This window comes from Hippocampus bargibanti, linkage group LG08 (assembly GCF_051943395.1).
Source record: "Hippocampus bargibanti isolate YZ-2025 linkage group LG08, ASM5194339v1, whole genome shotgun sequence".
Lineage (NCBI taxonomy): Eukaryota > Metazoa > Chordata > Actinopteri > Syngnathiformes > Syngnathidae > Hippocampus > Hippocampus bargibanti.
In genome coordinates this window covers 20,572,593-20,595,868 of record NC_142741.1, presented here as the reverse complement: position 1 = coordinate 20,595,868, position 23,276 = coordinate 20,572,593, and the positions used below count along the sequence as shown (strand labels likewise).

At 39.8% G+C, this 23,276-nt stretch overlaps 1 protein-coding gene across 3 annotated transcripts in view; it reads right to left on the bottom strand.

Moving 5' to 3' along the window:
• epb41l5 (erythrocyte membrane protein band 4.1 like 5) overlaps nt 1-21,066 on the bottom strand; it is a 38,798-nt gene extending 17,732 nt beyond the window's left edge. For all 3 annotated transcript variants that reach the window (XM_089002489.1, XM_089002491.1, XM_089002490.1), the window contains exons 1-16: nt 20,895-21,066; nt 19,942-20,150; nt 12,398-12,502; nt 10,792-10,834; nt 10,470-10,548; nt 9,316-9,360; nt 9,134-9,186; nt 7,576-7,696; nt 7,376-7,463; nt 6,929-7,017; nt 6,760-6,829; nt 4,694-4,863; nt 4,094-4,200; nt 2,736-2,754; nt 2,047-2,092; nt 1,831-1,949 (exon numbers count right to left, since the gene is read on the bottom strand). In XM_089002489.1, coding sequence (XP_088858615.1) covers nt 1,831-1,949; nt 2,047-2,092; nt 2,736-2,754; nt 4,094-4,200; nt 4,694-4,863; nt 6,760-6,829; nt 6,929-7,017; nt 7,376-7,463; nt 7,576-7,696; nt 9,134-9,186; nt 9,316-9,360; nt 10,470-10,548; nt 10,792-10,834; nt 12,398-12,502; nt 19,942-20,121 — 1,334 coding nt within the window. In that variant the 5' untranslated portion in view covers nt 20,122-20,150; nt 20,895-21,066. The remainder of the gene's footprint in view (nt 1-1,830; nt 1,950-2,046; nt 2,093-2,735; nt 2,755-4,093; nt 4,201-4,693; nt 4,864-6,759; nt 6,830-6,928; nt 7,018-7,375; nt 7,464-7,575; nt 7,697-9,133; nt 9,187-9,315; nt 9,361-10,469; nt 10,549-10,791; nt 10,835-12,397; nt 12,503-19,941; nt 20,151-20,894) is intronic.
• Nucleotides 21,067-23,276: the final 2,210 nt, after the last annotated feature.

Genomic DNA, 23,276 nt, shown 5'->3' with positions numbered 1-23,276 from the left:
TTTAGTCTATCGAGCGCTTTTGAAATTTGAGGCTTATGGGAAGCTTGAAGAAACATATACATACTGTAAAGACCCATTTTGACTATTCAGAATGAGACTACAAAATATGAACTCAGTCAGGAATAAGGCAGCCGGTGCACCTCTAGCTGAGGCAACAACAGTCATATGAGGTATTAAGATATGATGGTCACTTTAGGGAGTTTACCACATTAACACAAGAAAAAAAACATCCAACACTATGTGGAATGTTTAACCTAAAGGCATACATGCAGTCATGGCCCTGGGGCACATTCTCTACCGCATTATTTATGTCTGAATCACTGCTGAGGCATGAGTGCGGCGTCCAATTCATGCCATGGTGAGATGGCTGTCTGTTGTTCAGTTCTGCCAGGCTCCTTGTTAGGAGGTTTGATGAGATATGAACGAGTAGGATGCAGGGGAGAGGACACCTGAGGAGATTGAGGTGGGAGGTTGGTGACAAGGATAAATGGGAAGGGTTGCACAGGAAGGGAATAATGAGAGGCGAGGTAATGGCGTGTAGATGGATTTTACAATGGACAGGAAGTAATAGAAAACCACGAAAAGGGGATAAAAGAGAAGAAAATCATGTGGTGTGTCAGCGTTACAAATAACATCCAAAGACAGCGACAGCTGGTTAATAGGAAGCAGCAGATTCCCCAAATAGAAAATATTCTCAAAAGTGTCATTGCATATTGTGAAATGCACACTGTAGTGATCCATTGACAACATGGCAGTGGCTGTTTCTAGTCATTTAATTGATGGCAAGAGGAAAAAGACTCCCATGAAGCACCAAAAGTCACCTGCAGTTAATGCGTTGCCATTACATGCTAATCAAAAGAATACAAGCGGAAAATCAAAAGAGACAATTCCACCTTTGGAGAAACAGTTTTCAAAGGTAAAAAAACAATCATTAAAAGCCCCCACGCGATGCAGCTACTGATTGATTATGAGAGTCGCAGCAACGAAAAAAAGAAGCAGCTCAATATTCCATTATACCTACCTGACCTTCCACCAAGCCTTTCCTCAGTACATGTTATTACTGGAACACACAAGGGAACACATGCATTTGCTTGCTTTTGAAAATACCATCTTCACAGATCACAAAAACGCTGATAACACAACACTGCAGGCCCACATGCACAATTTGGGATAGATTCAATATGAATGAAGATGCCCATTGGGTTGCCAGACATCTTAGATTTGTATTTATCTGAATTGGGAAAATTAAAGAGGTAGTCAAACCAAAATTGATTTTCAGTTGATAGAAAGTGCCCAAATGGCCACCCTATCAGATGGCAAAAAATGGGTGAATTTTCGACAAATACAATATTAATCACAATGTTTAGAGTAGTAGCGCTGCATTGGGCATCAGCGTCAAGAATTTTGGAAATTTTGGGTTCATCTTTGTACAAGCAGTGTAAATATAGTCAAATGCAAAACAATAACGGCATACAAGAAAATCTGCACGTTCCTACTCTATGACAAATACGTATGTAGATGCATGGAACTCGACCCAACAGCTCCAATAAATCTCGTTTCCACTTCGGTTTAGAACAAAGCTTCACAAAGATCACAGTCATGACTCTCAGCATGGAGAGTACACAACATACAAACCCTGCAGGCCTTCACCTGCCCAATCACAGTTTTGGCAAACACGCACTGTTCATCTGTTTTTTATTCGATAAAATAAATAAAGACGCACAAGCAGAAACTTCTGCCTCTCTTGTTACGTCTGTCAGCCCTACAAGGTACATACAGCCCTTGGACAGGTTCTCTCAAGCCAGCTCTGAAAAAAAAACAGAAACCTACCTTCTCTTTTCACCTCCAGGACTTCTGGGAAGAGGCTCTATTTCCAACGGACCACAAACAGAAGCAGGCGCAACGTTAACAACCGGTACACCCGACCAGGTGCCTCGACCGGCATAAACCTAGTGAGTTAGTGCAACAAAAAATATTTTCAAAAGTGCTGGTTTGATTTTGCATGAACAATCAAGTGACTTGAAAAAGTGAAGTTGTGACACTCACATGCTTGTCTTTGCTGGAGTTGACTCCATTGCCCGATGAAAGAACCCTGAGCAAAGAGACACATTTACATTCCAATCGACATAAATAATTAAACCGTCCCTTGAGATCCATTTCTAATATTTACAGCCCCATCAACCACTAAAGAGCTTCAAAGACATCAGAAATATCATTTCAATTTGAGATGAATACATGGCTATATCAGCTCACATGAATTGCAATCCTAAACCTAACTATATTCAGCATTTACATTCTACATTTGGCAATTAGATCATAAGATGCTAAAACGTTGAAGTCAAATCCTAACAAATCTAAATACATTTCAGTCACAAGATGTCTGACACAACAAGTAATGAAGTAGCTTATATAAGTGACATGATGTTTTCAGCCCACGTGTAAATTCTGAAACAAAAAGGTGATTCGAGCTATAATCAAGCCGGACAATGTGACTCAATGTGAGTCACTACTCTGAACAATTATTATTATTATTATTATTATTATTATTATTATTATTATTATTATTATTATTATTGATATTGATATTATTAATTGATTGTGAAATACAGAATATACATTGCATTTAAAGTTACTGATGATCATACAGCAATTAATGTACGAATTAGCACATTGCAATTATTACAGTTAATTCTTCATTTTGTCATCACGGATCATAAAAAAGATAGAGCACTCACTCCTGAGGATGGAAGGGCCCTGCAAAACAAACAGAAAAGATGGTAAACTTTGTGTCCAGGTTCAGTGATGCAGGCAAACCTAAAACTCAACTATAGAGAAAAAAAAATGAAAAATGTTTTTGGTTTCAAAAACACTAATTTTCTTAAAGGGCAAGTCAACCCTGACTTTCTATGACTGTTATATCACAGTTGCTTAAGGGCCAGCTAGCGACAAACAGTGCTGCACAGAACGCATTATAGTAAAAAAAATGGGGGGTTACAATTCACACAAGATAAAAATCCATCCATCAATTTTCCGTCCCGCTTATTCTTCATTAGGGTCGCGAGGGGTGCAAGAGCCTATCTCAGCTGTCTTCGGGCACGAGGCGGGGGACACCCTGAATTGGTTGCCAGCCAATCGCAGGGCACACAAAGACGAACAACAGTCACTCTCACACTCACACCTAGGGACAATTTGGATTTGTCAATCTGCCTGCCATGCATGTTTTTGAAGTGTGGGAGAAAACCGGAGGACCCGGAGAAAACCCACGCGGGTCCGGGGAGAACATGCAAACTCACACAGGGAGGCCGGACCGGGACGCGAACCGGCGACCTCTGCACTGTGCAGCCGTTGTGCTAACCACTCAACTACCGGGCCGCCCACAAGATAAAAATGACAAACATAAACATCCACGTATATATAACCACATGTGCATGAGTGTTTGATTAAAAATTCTTAACTCAACCAGGCACTTTTCACAACAGTTAATAATTAATTCATCTAAATCAACTTGGTTCCTGGCTGGGGTTGTCTTTCAAGCAACCTACTCATGTTCAATACGGTTAAAGTTAGGATTTTGGGAACAACACTTGTCAATTTACACAAGTGTTGTATTCAATTCAATTCATTCATTCAATGTCCAACGTCTTTCTTCACTTCACTTCAATGTCCAATGTCTTTCTCCACTGGTATAAATCCACAATTTGCCTCTTTAGGTGATGGAAGTGAAAAAATGAGACTGAATGTATAATTGAGAAATCTTGAATTGTAAACTACTTGAGCATGCGATAATTTTTTCAAAAATAATTGCAGATGCCAACTGTATCGTCATTCCATCATAGAAAAAACAGCATTTCAAATAGTGCCAATCATTAACAGTCCTGTGTTGACATTTCTACCCACAATGAGGACATGTTAACTTCTAACTCCATATGCGCTTATAAAGTTAACCGTGTTGGAGTGTAACTTAGTCTGACGCAGTTCAGTGTGGGTACACACATATGCAATGTGTGACGTTAGCTAACATTTGTACATTTGTTGTGGTATACAAATTAGTTTTTGTCCATAATGCATCACAGCACTGGACTCTGGCACTCACCTCTATTGTGCATTGTTCTTCGAGAGTAGCGTCGACTAGGCCGCCTCTCAAAGGAGGCTGAGCGGCGCGCTTTATTGGACTTTGTTGTCTGGTACTCGGTGTTTCCGCTAGTCAAAGAAAAAAGAAAACAATTTAACTTGACAGAGAAGAAAAGTGCAACTGTCCGCATCGGCTCAATTGTCAAAATAAAACAAGAATACAGTTTTTTTTAAACACTTCATTCTTCTACATACACAAATGACCCCGGTTGAACTTTGAAACCATTTGAGCAATAACTGTCTAGTACCAACAAACCAGTCGACCCTCCACTAAAGCAAACATGACTGCCAGTGTTTATCTAACTGGGTAATATTTAAAGATGCAGACATGCACACACCTTTTACAGTGCCAGTAAGATGACGCCGTTGGTTGTCAACCATCGCTACCAACGTGAGCATTTTTTTTTCTTCAAACGGCATACAAATAAATCAAAGTTGATTGCTCAAACAGCAACAGTTCAGTGATCTTTTGGTAGTGTAAATTGGACGAGACAATTTACAGGCACTAAACTTACAAGTCTGTTGTGGAAAAACCTGTGGAAACTTGTGCACAGCGTGTTACCTGTATCTGAAGCGTGATCCCATGCGGATGAAGCCAGAGCGTGCAGAGTTCTTTTGTACTGGCCCCCTCAGCCGGAAAAAGGCATGATGTTCCACAGCACACTTCCAGAGGTGCTTGCAGGCCTTCGGGTGGTCCATTCTGAAGACAAAGGTGTGCTCCTGCTCTTTACCCTACAGAGGATGGATTACATTTCAGTGCTCATGACGGTGAAGATTGTCAGCATCGACAACCAAATGTTATTGGATTTACCCTGCACGTCCAAGTGCCAAATTGCCTTTTTTCTGTATATTTCAAGAAATATATATATTCATTTTCTCAGTTTACACAAAATGAACAAGTAAAAAAGAAATCCCCATGCAGATTTCCAAATTGCAAGTCAACCGTTCAAAAGTACAGCAGGCAGGGCAACAAGGATGTATTTTCAAGGCTCACCTCAAAACCCATTTGTTTAAAATTGCTTTCAATGTCTAGTTCTATCTGCTATTTTATTATGTATCATTTTACTTATGGTTTTATTGTTATGTGCTTTGTTTTATTGTTTTTATTGCAAAGTGTCCTTGGGTGTTTTGAAAGGCACTTGAAATAAAATTTATTATTATTAAACAATATAACATACATAAAACATTACATAGCATTTAGTTTGCCTGGAGTGACGAACTGCAATGATTGAAATGAGGGTGAGTAACATTAACATTACTCCACTATAATTGCATCAAATATTATCTTATTTAATAATGTGAATAACATATGTGTCACTTATTTGTTTATAAATTAGAATTTTGGTATCATGAAGCTTTTCAGGATATAGGAGCTTCCCAACTCCAGCCAAGTCACCGTGCACTCCACATTGAGTTGCGTATTTGCTGTGAGACTGATAAAAGAGGCCATGCATTCATTACTCAACCTTATCAGCACTTCTTTGCCATCTAGGTCAAATTGCACACTTTACTTTCGGAAGAAGCCATTCGCTATGTTCAGCTCAAGACACCAGACATGATTACAGTTGCATTCTCTGGTGTGAAGGAGGTCTTGTAAAAGAACTCTAAGAATTATAAGAAAATCAACCTAAAAATAACCCAGACACACAAGGTATATATTCTATTATAAGACATCAACAGTGTTGCAGATATTATGACATTATTTACTCTAAAAACAAATATATATTCACATCTCCAGCCGGCCTTCACACTTATGAGTGTCACTGCAGAAGATAGGATACTGTGTGTCATATGCATAATGTTGAAGCATCTAGGCTTGAGTAAATACATGAACTGACCAGGAAATTATACATTGTTCAACTGTCAGGAGGGAACCCCCGGGCAAGAAGGCCAGAGCTCTCTGTACAGTGTGAGTGCGCGTGCGCCTTTCTGTGTGCGTGTGTGTGTGTGGGTGCGTGTGCTGGAGAGTGTGGATAATGCATACCAGAAATACCAGAGAGGAGGCTTCTTTATTAACCTCCCACACGGACCTCCAGGATGGACATAAACAAGCTCTGCTGCTACCGCATATACACTTGCCTCTGGGCAACTACCAAGTCCACTTTCATTTTTATTTTGGGACAGGGGGCCTCAGGAATACGACATTATTCTTCTTTTATTAGGAAACAAAGCTCTGTATTTTTCCCGTCAAGTAACTGCCAACAGATTTAAGTGGGTTTAAAGAGCAATGCCTATTTGAGGAACAATATTATCCACCATGGAGATGTAAAAAATTATGATTCCATAAGGCCCTGAATATGAAACGACCAAATGTTGACTGTAGAACGTTTAGAATTTGGTGCAGTATGTGACATTGATACTGAAGAATTCAAGAGAAAATACAAATTACAGAGGACACTTTACTTAAATCTGAAGAGGAAAATAGATTAATATTAATGAAGTGAGCGAAATGTCCCTAAACATAGCCGTCTGATAGCTCCTGCAAACACACACATACAGTTGCACATGCACACACACACAAACACACGCACACACTTTGCACCTTCTTTCTCCCCTGTCGCTTTTTGAGTCCTTTTTTGAGCAATTAGGTCGTATATATCTGAATTATTTCACGCTGTGCATATTTACCTGGTCATCATCCTCCACAACCACCAGGGTCAGCTTGCTCTTTTTGAAATCCAGACGAGTGATCTTTGGCCTAGCAACAGTAACACACCAAAACAATACTCAAAACGGAACCAAAAAAAGGTAGAACAAGCCATTAAAACAGACCAACAAATTGGGTCGTCAAGCATACCAGAAAAAGAGGCCAATCTTGGTTTGTCCCTCAAACACCAAAACACCTGTGGGTGTCAACCCCAGACTGTACTCGTTCCCATCTCGTGCCTGTGCATTGAAAGAGGAGAGATGAATTTACAGCATTACTGACACCTTCTGCACATAACAACAAGCAATAGCAAATTAAAATTAAAAACCCATAGATTCTCACTTAGATCGAAACATATCTCAATACATTAAAATAAAAAAACAATAAGCAATACATTAAAATAAATCAATTGAAGAACATTTTGTCCATGTTCAGATCTTCACTGAATTTGAAAACACACAATTTAAACTGGCCAAATATATTGAGGACTTGTAGCCAGTCGATAATTATGAATCACAATAAATGCCCAGATTTCACCATTGAGAGGCAATTTCATTCTATTGACAAAAATTGTGTTTGTATTAGTGTGTCACTTACCTGAACCATATGCATGTCCACACCATACATTTCCAGCCATTTTGCTTTATTCAAGTAGTTGATCTCAGCCTGCGCCGGTGTTTGACCTCTGAAGTTGTAATAAAATAATAAATAAAAAAATAGTTTAGATCAGAAATAGGAATTAGCTTCAGAAACAAGCAGCACAGATACAATGTGTGCAGAATGAAAAACAGTGAAACCTGCAGTCTTTCCACATGTTGTATATTGCCAGTTCCACATCTTCAGTCTGTTCAGGGATAAATCTGAATTCTGATACAAGGTCCAAACTGTGTTCAAGTGGGTCACAATCACCTAGTTCCGCTGGGGAAGAAAAATTACAAATATTTTAAGCTGTTTTTCTTATGAGTGAATGTTTTAAATAAAAAAAAAAAAATCGGCGAGAATTTTCAGTCACAGCATATTTTTTCTGTGGGTAAGCAGCGGGAGCCACACACGCCAGCGTTCACTCAACCCGAAAGTAACAACGTTAAAAAAACGTAATCGGTTTCTAGGTTTCCCAGCCTTCATTCTTGCCTTGATCTCACAGACACATGTTTTCCTGCCACCTTGATCAGAGCCTCCAACTATCTTTGCCACCGTTGTTGGCATATTATCTCCACTCGATGACTTCAGTAAGTCCCATGGTATAGTTAGTACCTTAAGATTACTAGAAGCTCACAACCTAATGGTGTCTGGTGTGCATTGATCTGGCAAAGGTAGCGAAAAAGCTATCAAGTCAGTTTTGAAACTGGGAATAAAGTTCTGTTTGCTCAGGTGGCTCAAGCAATGAGAAACCACAATCAGCAACATCAGTGTAGTGTGACATCAACTTAATATACATACACCTAAGTACAAGTGAAGGGCCAAGTCAAAGGGTAACTAGGAGTACATATTTCCTTTGCAATGTGTTATATGTGGCACCACGAGTCTAATAAAGGAATTCTGCTTAATATTCAATTTCTTCTTTTCCTTTCGGCTTTTCCCTTCGAGGGGTCGCTACAGCGAATCAGTGTCCTCCATCTTCAGAGGATTGATTCGCATGTTTGTTTTGGCCAAGCTTATACGTCGGTAGACCTTCCTGACACAACCCTCTATATTTATCCGGGCTTGGGATCGGCACAATAAGACACTGGCTTGTGTCCCCTTGTGGCTACAGAACAAGCACCTCTATGAATTAAAGATGAAGATGCTCAGAAAATTAACCAAAACATGAGAATGTCTGTATTTTCCTGTCCAAGTTACAAAAAAGGGGGAGTATCATGACTTCCACAACACAGTCACAGAAACAGCCAGCAGTGATCCGCTTGAAAAGGCCTTGTGCTGTCCGTCAGATTGGCCTTGGTAAGAGCGCTTCCGAAATGACACGCAGGTTGATTTTTTTTTAAGACTCTCCAGTTAGGAAACATCAACTGGATTAATAACAATCATTAGACAAGGTGAAAAGATTTGACCTCTGTGAACAAGCAATATGGAATGTGGGTCAACATCATCTTACTATAAGTAAACAATGTTTCAGAATCAGAATCAGAATCAGAATACCTTTATTCGTCCCGCAATGGGGAAATTTGCAGTCCACAGCAGCAATTGAAGAGGGGCTTATTTATGTATTTGTGTGTATATATATATATATATATATATATATATATATATATATATATATATATATATATATATATATATATATATATATATATATATATAAACTACATTAGATGCCGGTGGACACAACCACTTTTTACTGCCGCTTAGCTGACTCACCCTGTAGCGAGAAGGCAGCCAATTCCACTGCTGTGTCAAATGGGCATTCCAGCCTGAAATTGTCGACAGGATTGGTAAAATGCACAATAAAGGTCAAAATTCATTCATAAGATAAAACTTCACAGTCAGAGGAAGGAGAAAATATGTTGACGTGTTAATGTTGATGCAGGAAAATTACTAACTTTCCGCTGAGGATATCTTGTTTCAACTGCAACACAAAAAGGTATCTGGGAGAAAAATAAAACATCATGATGGTTCATTTATTTCAATAAGCGGATCAGAAATGGGGATAGGTAGTCAGAAGTTATGTTGAGTCACTTAAAAATACTCATAAACTGTGCTCGTCTCAATCGTTGGACTGCAACATAATGTTTACTCTTGTGTATTTTTTGTTAGGAATGATACATTTACTCTGTTACACTAAACTATATGCCACACACTACTTGTATTTAAATATTTATCTCTTTTTACTGCTTGCCTCATCTATTTTGCTTCATCAAGCCATACAGTATTTATTCAAGTATAACGTGCAAAATTTTCTACCTAAATAAGAACTCAAAGTTTGGGTGCGCGTTATAAATGAGGCCTGGGAAACAATATCATATATATATTTAATGCTTTATCCCTTCCAGGAGGGTGCAGCATTTCCATGGCTATTCTCACCTTTCAGTGTAGATTCTCGGAAAGACCCGGATCATGCGCATTCCTTTTTTTATTGTTGATTACCATTTCTGTAGCTAAGCTTCATTTCCTTTCCTCGCCCACACTGAAACGTGAGTTAAGCATTGCTGTTTTGCACAATTACCAATATCCAGAGTTTCAATTCAGTGTTTACATTGTCATTCAGTGTTTACATTTTCAATAAATAATTTTTATCACAATGCTTGGTCTGAGCCGAGAAAAAGTGTAACAAAATGTACCGATTTTTAATTGAAAATTAGGGGTGCGCGTTATACACGTGTGCACATGATACTCAAATAAATACGGTACTTGTCACATGACTCTTTGAGCAAGCCAACGTAACAATGAGGAACTTCTGGCTCAATCATTTCAACAAAAACAGGCAGAAAGTCACATGACTGCACTCAAAGTGTCTGAGGTTGACACTATGCTTTAAAAGTGACTCATTCACATCAAGCACAGCAAAAACAATGGAAGAAACAATGGTGCACAACTCAGTCAGAGGAGGCACAACAACCTTTTTCCTGATATTGATTTTGTGCTAACCTGGCATATTATTGATGACGACTGATTCAAAAAGAACTTCATATCAGAACCCCTGTTTTTAAGGAATTTTCATTGAATTCTCAGATTTCAGGTTTATACATTAACTCACCTGGTAAGCTCCTCGTGCAGGTTGTTTGGCTCAGAGGAGTAGAACTTAACTCTCAGGTGAAGGCAGTATGGCGGACCAACTAAAAGATGTGAAATTACAGCAGGATGTCAAAGTTGTCAAGCATGACATTTGTTGACTGCACATAATACGACCCAAGGTACCAACAGGGAAATATGAAATAAAACAGCGAAGCCAGATGTCAGTGCGCCTGCAGATGTGTTATTCCAAGAAAAACGATGTTCTGCTCTTGCTCATAAAAGTGTCACAAAAAAATATAACTGTTGATTTTAAGTGGAAGGGGAAAAGAGCCCAGTGTACTTACTTTTCACTTGTTTTTTTATACTTTTTGTCACGTCAAGCCAGTGCTGAAACATACAAAAAAAGCACAATCCATTCAACAATGTTTTATGTCATAAAATTACTTGCTGAATTCACAAGTCCGAACGGGTCTCATGAAATTGTGCACAACTAATGAAGTAGCAATACAATATATTTTAAACCGACCCATAGGCCTGCACAAACTCTTTTTGCTTTGTTCTACAAGGGACATGCACGCTCCATGAGACATGAAGGAAGTCAGGAGAGCAAAAACTAGTGACTGTGATTGAGCATGTGGTAGTGAGTGAAAGAGCAAGGCACTCAGAGCAATGTGGCGTCTTCTCCCCCGCATTCCTCCTTGTAGCATTCTCTCCCACTTTTCACAGAAAACCTCCAGCCCTCAATAATGTGCCCTTCCTCACTGCTAAATCTTCCCCAGCGTCAGTTTTTATGGCATTCGCGGGGCATCGGTGCAAAGAGCCGGGGTTACTGGCACACCAAGGACTGCAAGTCTTAGTCCGAGCACCGCTATGTCGACTCTCTAAGCCGACAAGAGTGCCAGAACCAATCCCTTTAGGCCAGCCAATGACAAAGAGATGTTGACGTCAGTTTGATTTTTTGGGTGGATTCCAAACAGCAAAACGTGAAACAGGACATGCTAAGGAAACAGTACTGGATTGATTGCATTCAAATAATTGGGTCACCGGAATACCAAAGGTGATCAAAAAATAAATATATAAATGAAAAAATATTGTATCCGTTCATTTATGAAAATATGTCCAACCGTCCATCCATAGAAGTGAAATTAATTTGGTTATTCATGCAAGATAAGCAGAGGTGCACAATGTTTTGTTACAATATTTTGTTGGCCGTTAAATGGCTAAACACTGGCCAGTTAAATGAGGGCCTGGTCCTCAGCCGTAGTCATAGGAGCATGAGGATGAATTAGCGTTTTATGTATTTATACATATTTATTTGTTTATTTATTGATGGTATTTACACTCAAAATTGTCCCACTTTGTGTGTGCGTAAATGGTTAATGTGTGCGCTGTGATTGGCTGGAAACCAGTTCAGGGTGTGCCCCGCCTACTGCCCAAAAACGGCCGGGATAGGCTCCAGCACCGTCCACGACCCGAGTGAGGATGAAGCGGTTCGGAAAATGAATGATGAATGTTCATTCATTCATGTTGTGCAGTAAAACAATTGAAAGTGCATGAGTGCATGTCTTTGACAACAATCTTAAACATAGTAATTTACAGTGGCAGGCTACATTAAAACAGCAAATATCAATACTTTGTGTTGTGTTACAGTATATTAGTTTGGTTTTGCACTTTATTGTCTTCTTCATCTTTGATGCATGCTGCCTCCTGGATCACCAGCATCATGGCAAACTATTTTACATGCACTGGTCCATGTGTCAGCAGTAACATTAGTCCATATGGAAAAAAAAATACTGTGAAGCTTTGACACAATGATTTTGCTTCAGCTTTTTATAAACTAATTATTCATGTTCTTCAAGCACCAGTCCATGTAATTCATACGCACAGATAGTATTTCACAGATATGAGATTAAAACACCTGGGAACTGCTCAAAAGAAAATGTGTCTCACCGGAACTTGTGCAGAGTCCATGAACCGTAGTCCAAAGTAGTCTTTTTCTACTATGTCCAGATGATACATGATCTGGTCAAACAGCTCCTCACCTTTGGCTTTTTTCTAATGAGGGTAGCCATCAAAAGAAAGAAGAAGAGTGGTTAGGTTTCTTGAATAGCTTCTAGATTGGAGAACCGACATATTGTAAACAAGCAACACAAGCAAAAAAATGACCGTGTGTCTTTCTTTCACGTTCGTTTTGTGATTACTATGTTTTAACTTGTGTATTTTCACTGAATACAAGGTATGAGTAAATCTTCAAAATAGCCTGAATAGGAGTTGCTGTTTCCAGCAAGGCTGTACCAGTTACTGCCTGTGTTCTGCCTGGGACTGGAAGATCTCTCCCTCACATGCACACACTCACACACAAACACATGTTCACACACTTACACACGCACGCACACACATACACACACACACTGCACGGACGCACACACACGCACACGCATGCACATTTGTCTCCCAAACCTCAACTTGAAGCATGGTGACAGTGTTGCCATGGCAATGGGGGTTTAAGTGCCCCAGACACCATAGAGCTGAGGGAAGTGGGGAAGCTGAACACACCATGTGATCACCTGACGTTTTGTAACCATTTGGGTCTTTGTACTTTGCGAAGAATGGAAAAAAAAAATCAGCCGTGTCATAAAATCACTGCTGCATCCATCATTTTGTATGCATCATTTTTTCTGGAACTATACTGTAAATTTCAGTACCCCCCCCCCAACTCCATTGTATGTATGTAACAAATTCAAGGACATGACCCATCCTCAGTGACATACGTTGGTTCCCGCACACACCGCTAATAGTGTGCCAGCCTCATCCGACTTGGCATCTTTGAGCAAGCAAAGTGTACCCCTGGAGTACCCTCCGGAGGGAGAGAGATTGCGTACAAAGGCCTCATTGTCCGTGCATGTTTGTGTGTGAGCGTGTGTGCCGTGCTTTGTTACAGTGATTCAAGTTTTTTGTCTCTCGGCATGTGATCACACAAATGTGTCTCAATTACCGAGTAAGAACGTTGCATATTATCTGAAAGAGAGTTGTGCTTCTGTTCTGTCAGTGAAACAACAATCCAACAAAAATAAGTACATATAAATTGATTCACATGACTATAAGAAAGTAAAATGAGCTCCAGTCCACTGGTGATGCACATCTCAAAAATATGCAATTCAGTGAGAAAAAAAAATCGTAAACAGTTAAAAGTTGTTTTGAAAAGAGTGACTTATTGTTCTCACCTATGAATATCGTCATGTCATGACACCGGCATTAATCGAACAAAAGTTAGTAATGGGAAATGGTTGTTTTGCCAATAAAGAAGCAGCACATTGGGTGACTCATGACCTGAACCGGATTTCAGCAGATCTTTAAAGTTGTAATGCAAGTACATGTTGGGCATTCCTGCTAGAAATATTTTGAACAACAATAAAGTAGGCATGACGTTATGAAACATTTGGCCTGTGAAGCGCAGACTGGGGCTGATGCGCAATGTTTTTGCACCACAGACATATTTTTGTGAAATGGCTAAAAGATTAAAAAAAAAAATACATAGCCCTGCTGCAGCTCCTTGACTAATTCGGCAAGTGGTCTCGGTTCACTGTTAGATATGCACCAGGCAGGTTTCATATGATACATTCCTGCCTGAAATAACCAAAATCCAAAAGTGTGAACCTATGCTTGTCTGTAACTGTAATGTAAAGTGTCCTTGGGAGCTTTGAAAGGCGCTTAAAATGAAATTTATTATTATTATAACCAGTGTCTGAAACTCATGACAAAAAGTTAGCGGACAACCGGGCAGACAACTTGAAAAGTTGCCTGCCCGGCCATACAGTTGCCTGCCCCATTGTTCACAACTTGAAACACAAGAAGACGACTAATCGCAAAAAAAAAAAACATTGTTGCGAAGTATAAGGATTTTTATTTAAATTAAGAAAGTACGTACCACAAATGTTCCCTTGCTTAATTTATGGTAAATATCCCTCGCTAAAGATTTTGCTCCAGTTGTCGTTTGTCGTCATGTTGCACAATGCAATGTTTGGGTTGCGTTGTCTGCTCAAAGCCACGTGGACTCCTCTTTCTAAGCGGCTTTCAAAACTCTGAAGTACACTTTTGGGTCACGGTATAGGCCGAAGCACGAAACAAGCTTCTGATTGGCTGCCGCGCCGTGTATGCAAATTGCCAAACGAACATTTGTTCTTTTGGCTTAGAAGGAGGAGTCCATGTGGCTTGTAGCGGTTTGCTTGTAGCTTATGCTTTATTGAATAAAACAAATGTTTGATTACAATTGTATTTTATTTTATTTTTTTGTTTTGTAAGTTGTATGCCCGACGTAAAAGTTATATGCACCGGGCCTCCGGGCAGACGCTATTTCAAACACTGTTATAAGTATGCACATTTAATCAGCATAACCTGTACATTTCAAGGTATGATGTACCTTACAAATACTGTATCAAAGCAAACCTACCATGTCATACATACGAAAAGTTACACAATCTTATTCACTTATGCTGCTAATCATTCTCATTATCAATACAATGGACAACAGCAGCACTGATGGCATGATTGATTTTTTTCCCCTTTCCCATCTTAATTGCGGGTCAAAGTTTGGAAAACAATCACTGAACAATAGAAGACGCATGCAGCAGGTAGGAAGAAAACAGTCATTGTGAATTGAGAGGGACAAAAGAGGAAACAAAAAAAACTCTCATTTCAAACAGTCAAGAGTGAGGAGCTGTGCGTGTCATGTGATGCGGTCATGTGATTAAGCGTGTTGTCCAGAGAGGATCATGGAATTATAGGTGATCAGCGACAGAAGTGTGGACACCCACATGTGAATAAGCTTCAAGAGGCTGTGCTACTGACATAACAACAGAGCCAACCAGTGTAACATTTATACGAATACAACTACTGTGATAACTCATCTTACGAACTTAACTGGTTCCCAGAAAGTGTGTGTAAGGCGAAAAGTTCGTCTGCCAAACATTTATTTCCCATTAGAAACCATTAAAAATGAGAATAATCTTGGAGAACCGACATATTGTAAACAAGCAACACAAGCAAAAAAATGACCGTGTGTCTTTCTTTCACGTTCGTTTTGTGATTACTATGTTTTAACTTGTGTATTTTCACTGAATACAAGGTATGAGTAAATCTTCAAAATAGCCTGAATAGGAGTTGCTGTTTCCAGCAAGGCTGTACCAGTTACTGCCTGTGTTCTGCCTGGGACTGGAAGATCTCTCCCTCACATGCACACACACACACAAACACATGTTCACACACTTACACACGCACGCACACACATACACACACACACTGCACGGACGCACACACACGCACACGCATGCACATTTGTCTCCCAAACCTCAACTTGAAGCATGGTGACAGTGTTGCCATGGCAATGGGGGTTTAAGTGCCCCAGACACCATAGAGCTGAGGGAAGTGGGGAAGCTGAACACACCATGTGATCACCTGACGTTTTGTAACCATTTGGGTCTTTGTACTTTGCGAAGAATGGAAAAAAAAAATCAGCCGTGTCATAAAATCACTGCTGCATCCATCATTTTGTATGCATCATTTTTTCTGGAACTATACTGTAAATTTCAGTACCCCCCCAACTCCATTGTATGTATGTAACAAATTCAAGGACATGACCCATCCTCAGTGACATACGTTGGTTCCCGCACACACCGCTAATAGTGTGCCAGCCTCATCCGACTTGGCATCTTTGAGCAAGCAAAGTGTACCCCTGGAGTACCCTCCGGAGGGAGAGAGATTGCGTACAAAGGCCTCATTGTCCGTGCATGTTTGTGTGTGAGCGTGTGTGCCGTGCTTTGTTACAGTGATTCAAGTTTTTTGTCTCTCGGCATGTGATCACACAAATGTGTCTCAATTACCGAGTAAGAACATTGCATATTATCTGAAAGAGAGTTGTGCTTCTGTTCTGTCAGTGAAACAACAATCCAACAAAAATAAGTACATATAAATTGATTCACATGACTATAAGAAAGTAAAATGAGCTCCAGTCCACTGGTGATGCACATCTCAAAAATATGCAATTCAGTGAGAAAAAAAAATCGTAAACAGTTAAAAGTTGTTTTGAAAAGAGTGACTTATTGTTCTCACCTATGAATATCGTCATGTCATTGTGACACCGGCATTAATCGAACAAAAGTTAGTAATGGGAAATGGTTGTTTTGCCAATAAAGAAGCAGCACATTGGGTGACTCATGACCTGAACCGGATTTCAGCAGATCTTTAAAGTTGTAATGCAAGTACATGTTGGGCATTCCTGCTAGAAATATTTTGAACAACAATAAAGTAGGCATGACGTTATGAAACATTTGGCCTGTGAAGCGCAGACTGGGGCTGATGCGCAATTTTTTTGCACCACAGACATATTTTTGTGAAATGGCTAAAAGATTAAAAAAAAAAATACATAGCCCTGCTGCAGCTCCTTGACTAATTCGGCAAGTGGTCTCGGTTCACTGTTAGATATGCACCAGGCAGGTTTCATATGATACATTCCTGCCTGAAATAACCAAAATCCAAAAGTGTGAACCTATGCTTGTCTGTAACTGTAATGTAAAGTGTCCTTGGGAGCTTTGAAAGGCGCTTAAAATGAAATTTATTATTATTATAACCAGTGTCTGAAACTCATGACAAAAAGTTAGCGGACAACCGGGCAGACAACTTGAAAAGTTGCCTGCCCGGCCATACAGTTGCCTGCCCCATTGTTCACAACTTGAAACACAAGAAGACGACTAATCGCAAAAAAAAAAAACATTGTTGCGAAGTATAAGGATTTTTATTTAAATTAAGAAAGTACGTACCACAAATGTTCCCTTGCTTAATTTATGGTAAATATCCCTCGCTAAAGATTTTGCTCCAGTTGTCGTTTGTCGTCATGTTGCACAATGCAATGTTTGGGTTGCGTTGTCTGCTCAAAGCCACGTGGACTCCTCTTTCTAAGCGGCTTTCAAAACTCTGAAGTACACTTTTGGGTCACGGTATAGGCCGAAGCACGAAACAAGCTTCTGATTGGCTGCCGCGCCGTGTATGCAAATTGCCAAACGAACATTTGTTCTTTTGGCTTAGAAGGAGGAGTCCATGTGGCTTGTAGCGGTTTGCTTGTAGCTTATGCTTTATTGAATAAAACAAATGTTTGATTACAATTGTATTTTATTTTATTTTTTTGTTTTGTAAGTTGTATGCCCGACGTAAAAGTTATATGCACCGGGCCTCCGGGCAGACGCTATTTCAAACACTGTTATAACTATGCACATTTAATCAGCATAACCTGTACATTTCAAGGTATGATGTACCTTAGGGGATACAAATACTGTATCAAAGCAAACCTACCATGTCATACATACGAAAAGTTACACAATCTTATTCACTTATGCTGCTAATCATTCTCATTATCAATACAATGGACAACAGCAGCACTGATGGCATGATTGATTTTTTTCCCCTTTCCCATCTTAATTGCGGGTCAAAGTTTGGAAAACAATCACTGAACAATAGAAGACGCATGCAGCAGGTAGGAAGAAAACAGTCATTGTGAATTGAGAGGGACAAAAGAGGAAACAAAAAAAACTCTCATTTCAAACAGTCAAGAGTGAGGAGCTGTGCGTGTCATGTGATGCGGTCATGTGATTAAGCGTGTTGTCCAGAGAGGATCATGGAATTATAGGTGATCAGCGACAGAAGTGTGGACACCCACATGTGAATAAGCTTCAAGAGGCTGTGCTACTGACATAACAACAGAGCCAACCAGTGTAACATTTATACGAATACAACTACTGTGATAACTCATCTTACGAACTTAACTGGTTCCCAGAAAGTGTGTGTAAGGCGAAAAGTTCGTCTGCCAAACATTTATTTCCCATTAGAAACCATTAAAAATGAGAATAATCCATTCCCAGGTCCCCATAAAACATAATTTTATAAACTAAATAAGCCTCAAAACTACACAAAATATATGTTATTTTATGCATAATAAATGTGTTATCGTATTGTAATTAAAGAAATAAACTGTACAGTATAATAAAGTTGTTTTATTTACCTTTGTGACGATCGTTGCTGTAGTTGCCTCTTGATGATATCCGAGTGAAGTTGCCGTGCTTTCTCGGCGATAATACCCTCATTCACACGGTCCCCTGCTAGCTGCTTTTCATTAATCCGAATCAACAGAAGTTTTTCAGCCTCTTCTATTGCCTGAGACCGTTGCTTAGACAACACAGAAACACCCTTCGCCACACGTAGCAATGGTCGAATTAGCATACTGGTACTGGGACGGTAAGTCACACAAACGCACACCTCGTTCATGTTTTTCGATGATCTCCTTCTTCTGTTCGACCACAATTTTCTTTTGTGTCCTCTTAGGCTTAACACTAGCCTGTGGTGGGGTCTTTTTCAGTCCCATAATAGCTAAAGTACTCCACTCGATAGCAAACCACGTCTGCATTCAAAGGGGGGGTGGAAAACTAGTCCGCTAGCCACCGTGGTGCTGTTCGACCGTGTGGTTTGGTGTTCATCCATCGAAAAATAGTCCGCTAGCCACCGTGACGCTGTGTGGTTTGATTCGTCCGCCAAAAACTAGTTCGTATACCACGATTATATTCTCGCGAATTGAATGTTTATAAGGCGAAGTTTGTGAGATAAAGCGTTCGTAAGCTGAGGTATCACTGTACTTTTAATTTGCTATGAGGTACATTTGCACAAAAATAGATATTCATCATCTCGATGTACAGTTTGATAATTATGAAGTAGCATTGGCAAACAAATGTTTCAAAGCCTTTGAAAAATCTCATGGTAGTGTTTCAATTGTGTGTATTTAAGTTATTGATTTGGAGTTTGCATGTTCTCTCCGGACCCGCGTGGGTTTTCTCCGGGTCCTCCGATTTCCTCCCACACTCCAAAAACATGCATGGCAGGCAGATTGACCACTCCAAATTGTCCCGAGGTGTGAGTGTGAGAGTGACTGTTGTATGTCTTTGTGTGCCCTGCGATTGGCTGGCAACCAATTCAGGGTGTCCCCCGCCTCATGCCCGAAGACAGCTGAGATAGGCTCCAGCAACCCCCGCGACTCTAATGAGGAATAAGCGGTACGGAAAATGAGATGAGATTTTGAAAATAAAACAATTATAACTTTGTTCATAACAGAGCTCATAGTGACAAAGATTGCTCTTTAACCACACACTATTTAACTTCATCCACACCCGCCATAAAGCCAAAGCCTCAGACAAACCATATAGGAAATAAATATTTTCTATATTAACTGGTTTTCCCTCACTTAATCATGGAATCATCCTACTACTTTGAGGATCTGAAAGCAGGAACTGCACAAACGTGTAGTTACCAGTAGCTGTTCATTGCACAAATTCCATACAAGTAAGAGATATTCACTTAAACAGCTTATCACATTGGTCTAGTGATCAAATTTGTAGCTTTCTCCTGTTTTGAATTCCATTTTCAATATCCGTTGACCTAATTAGGATTGCTCTTACCGGCAGCTCGACACTGACATCAGTCCCATCCAACAAGGAAACACGGCAAGTGATGATGGACTTGGCATCTCCAGCAGCTGGGATGTGCGTTGTAGCACGCTGGGCCTCCCGTAGCCGTGTTTTTTCAGCATGTTTTCGGATAGAGCGTCGCCCCAAGGTCCTGCGAAGGAAACTCAGCATGCTGGGAATGGAGGGTCACACTACACCACCTGTGACACACAAATGTGTTCAAAACATGGGCCATGATGATGAGACAACTACATAAAACAATGTATAATATGTGAGGTGACACAGTTGTACACAGATGTTATTGGACTGTTCATGTATAAATGTCATTGAAAGTACAATGGTTAACAACTTTTGACATTTTCGTAAAGTATATTTAGGAAATGTTTAATTTGGAAGATGCCGTTAACACATACAGGAAGATGCTATCTATATAAATCACTGATTGCGACATGTATAGACAGATAAAATATTTATATCTACTTATCGTGGTCATTTAATGCGCATTTGTGGTAAAAAAAAAAATACCCAGGTCAAAGATACTTTGATAAAATGATGTCGTTTGGGGGAAAAAGTGACACCAAATTGACACAAAAACTCAGTCGCGGGATATGCAATTCCGTTGCTGCTGTGACGGTTGTACCTTTTTATTTCATCTAACACTTAATTTAAATGAAAAAAATGAGTATGTATGAGCTCAGGCAGGGGGGAAAAGTACCTGCAGGAAGCGAAACAACAAGTGTGCGCTTGATTTGTAGCACGGACCACGTCGTAAACATGTCTACAAATGTACGGAGTGCGTACCAATTCTGTCTGACTGTACGATGATTCAAAACAAGCGCCGCCTTGAGCTTTCTTTGGCTGGAAGTAAGATACACTTGTCGGGCTGTGGGGAAACACTTGGGAATGCGTAGAAGGTTTCGAATGAAGAAGCGAGAGATACTTACCGAACCGCCTGCGTTAAATCCAGCGCGAAAGCACGTCCGGTTGCATTTTTGACGACCAAAGAGCAACGTGTAGCATTTTAGGCGTTCAAACTCTGCTTGCTATTTTATTCCGCCCAACGAACCCGGTACGCGATTTTTCCTCTCTCTGGTCCCAACTAAAAAAAAAGTAGGAGGCAAAGCTTTCCCCCGGAAGTGACGCCACGACAAACCCCAAACAACTAGTGATGGGAATTCCGGGTCTTTTTAGGGAGCCGGTTTTTTTTGGATCGGCTCATCATAAAGGGTCGACTCTATCGGCTCCAAAATGGATGCCAATTTTTTTTTCTGAAAATAGTTCTAAATTAGTGCAAAACTATATATTATGGAAACTAATATATGTATGTAAACTACTGTAAAAATATATTCTGATTGGCTGCCGTGCCGATTATGCAAATTGACAAACGAACCGAAATTTCCAAAATGAGTGAATATTTTGAAATCGGCATTAATTATTTAGAAATCTTCGTTCAAACGTTTGTTTTGTTGAAAAAAGCAAATGTTTGATTTTTTTTTTCTTGAAAAAGTTATCGGCCACCCGGGCGGAGACGTTTTGTAAGTTGTTGTCCAGGCAGGTTTTATTTCAGACACTGCATATACTGTATACAGTGAGACCTCAACTTACGAACTTAATTGGTTCCCAGACAGCGTGTGTAAGGCGAAAAGTGTGTATCTCCAAAAGAAATTCCCATAGGAAACCATTAAAATGGGAATAATTCGTTCCCGTTTCCATAAAATATAGTTTTTAAAACTACACACAACATACCTTATTTTATGTATAATAAATGTGCTATTGTATTGTAATGAAAGAAATACACTGCATTGTATCATAAAGTCACAAAGAGAGGCACATTACATGAGGACTGTAATTAAAGAAATAAACTGTGCTGTAAAATATTTTTTTTTCAACTTCTTCGATTGCCCGAGACCGTCGCTTTGAGAGCACAGAAACACGTTTTGCAACAGACGCACCTTTGATGGCTTCTGTGGTCCGGAGAATGGGAGCAATGGTTGACTTAGCATAGCCGTGCTCGGCCACTAAATCACACAAACGCACACCTCGTTCGTGTTTTTCAATTATCTCCTTCTTCTCAGCGACGGTGATTTTATTTTGTGTCTTCCTGGGCTGAACACAAGCCTGTGGTGAGTTTTTTTTGTCCCATCATAGTAAAATTATCAGCAAAAAGCTCCAAGTAGGCGATCGACGTGTGCATTCAATGAGAGGGGGTGTGCAAAGTAGCACCGGCTGGAGCGCTGTTCGGTCGTGTGCTTCCGCCGGAGATCACTCCGTCAGCCGTAGTGGGTGTGTATTATGAAAATAGTGCTTATTATAAGGTTTAATTTTCATAAATTAGAGGTTCTTTCGACGAAAAGTTTGTCAGATAAGGTGTTTGTAAGTTGAGGTCTCACTGTATATTCATTCATATAAAACACACATTTTCGTCTCGCCCCTTGGGTGGTGTCCGTCCCTCATTTTAGCTCGGGTCCTCCACCAGAGTCCAGGAAGCTTCCTTCCTTCTACCAATTAATCGAACTGATCTTTTCTGAGGAACTTTGATTTGACTGGCGGAATACACGTCACAAAAAAAAGTCAGGGAAAGACCCTTTTTTGTGCACGTGTGCATGTAAGTGTGTGTGTGTTTTTTTTAACCACAGATTTTGACCAATAAAGTGCGGCTTCAACCGAAGGGGGGCGGGGTTATAAATCGGTCGTTCACTTCAAAGAGCCTGCCTCAACAGTCCGTTCGTTCGCGAACGACACACCACTCCAAACAACAACGTAATTAGCATTTTTTAAAGAAATCAAGACTTTTTTTTATTCTCACGACTTCGGAGGTTTGCGATTATATCCGCAAATTTGCTTCAAGTTCACAGAGGAAATATTTGTAGTTAATTTGGTAGTAATACCAAATAAGAGAACAATGGCAGAGATACGATAAGTCATATGGTCATTCAGCATGTCCTGGTATAAATGAACACATTCAGAGTTTACGACAGCCTCTGAAAATCTCAGGGTTACAAAAAAATCTTAAGCGTTTTTACTTGCTGTTTTTCACTTGGCTCATTTGTTTTTATGGCGTTGAAGCAATTTTCACACATATTTATCGTACTTAGTAGTAAACAGACAGATGTTTTTCAATCATCATAAGCGCCATCTCCTGGCTAATTTAGTAGAGTGTTTTTCAATTTATCAAAATCAGAGATAATTGGCCATTGGTGAAATTTGAAGATTAAACTAAAATGAACCAGAACCTATCTTCACCTGCTCAAATGTTTTGAATATCTAACTGATTGAAAATACATAACTTGTATGCATCCATCCAACTATTAATTTTCTAATCCGCT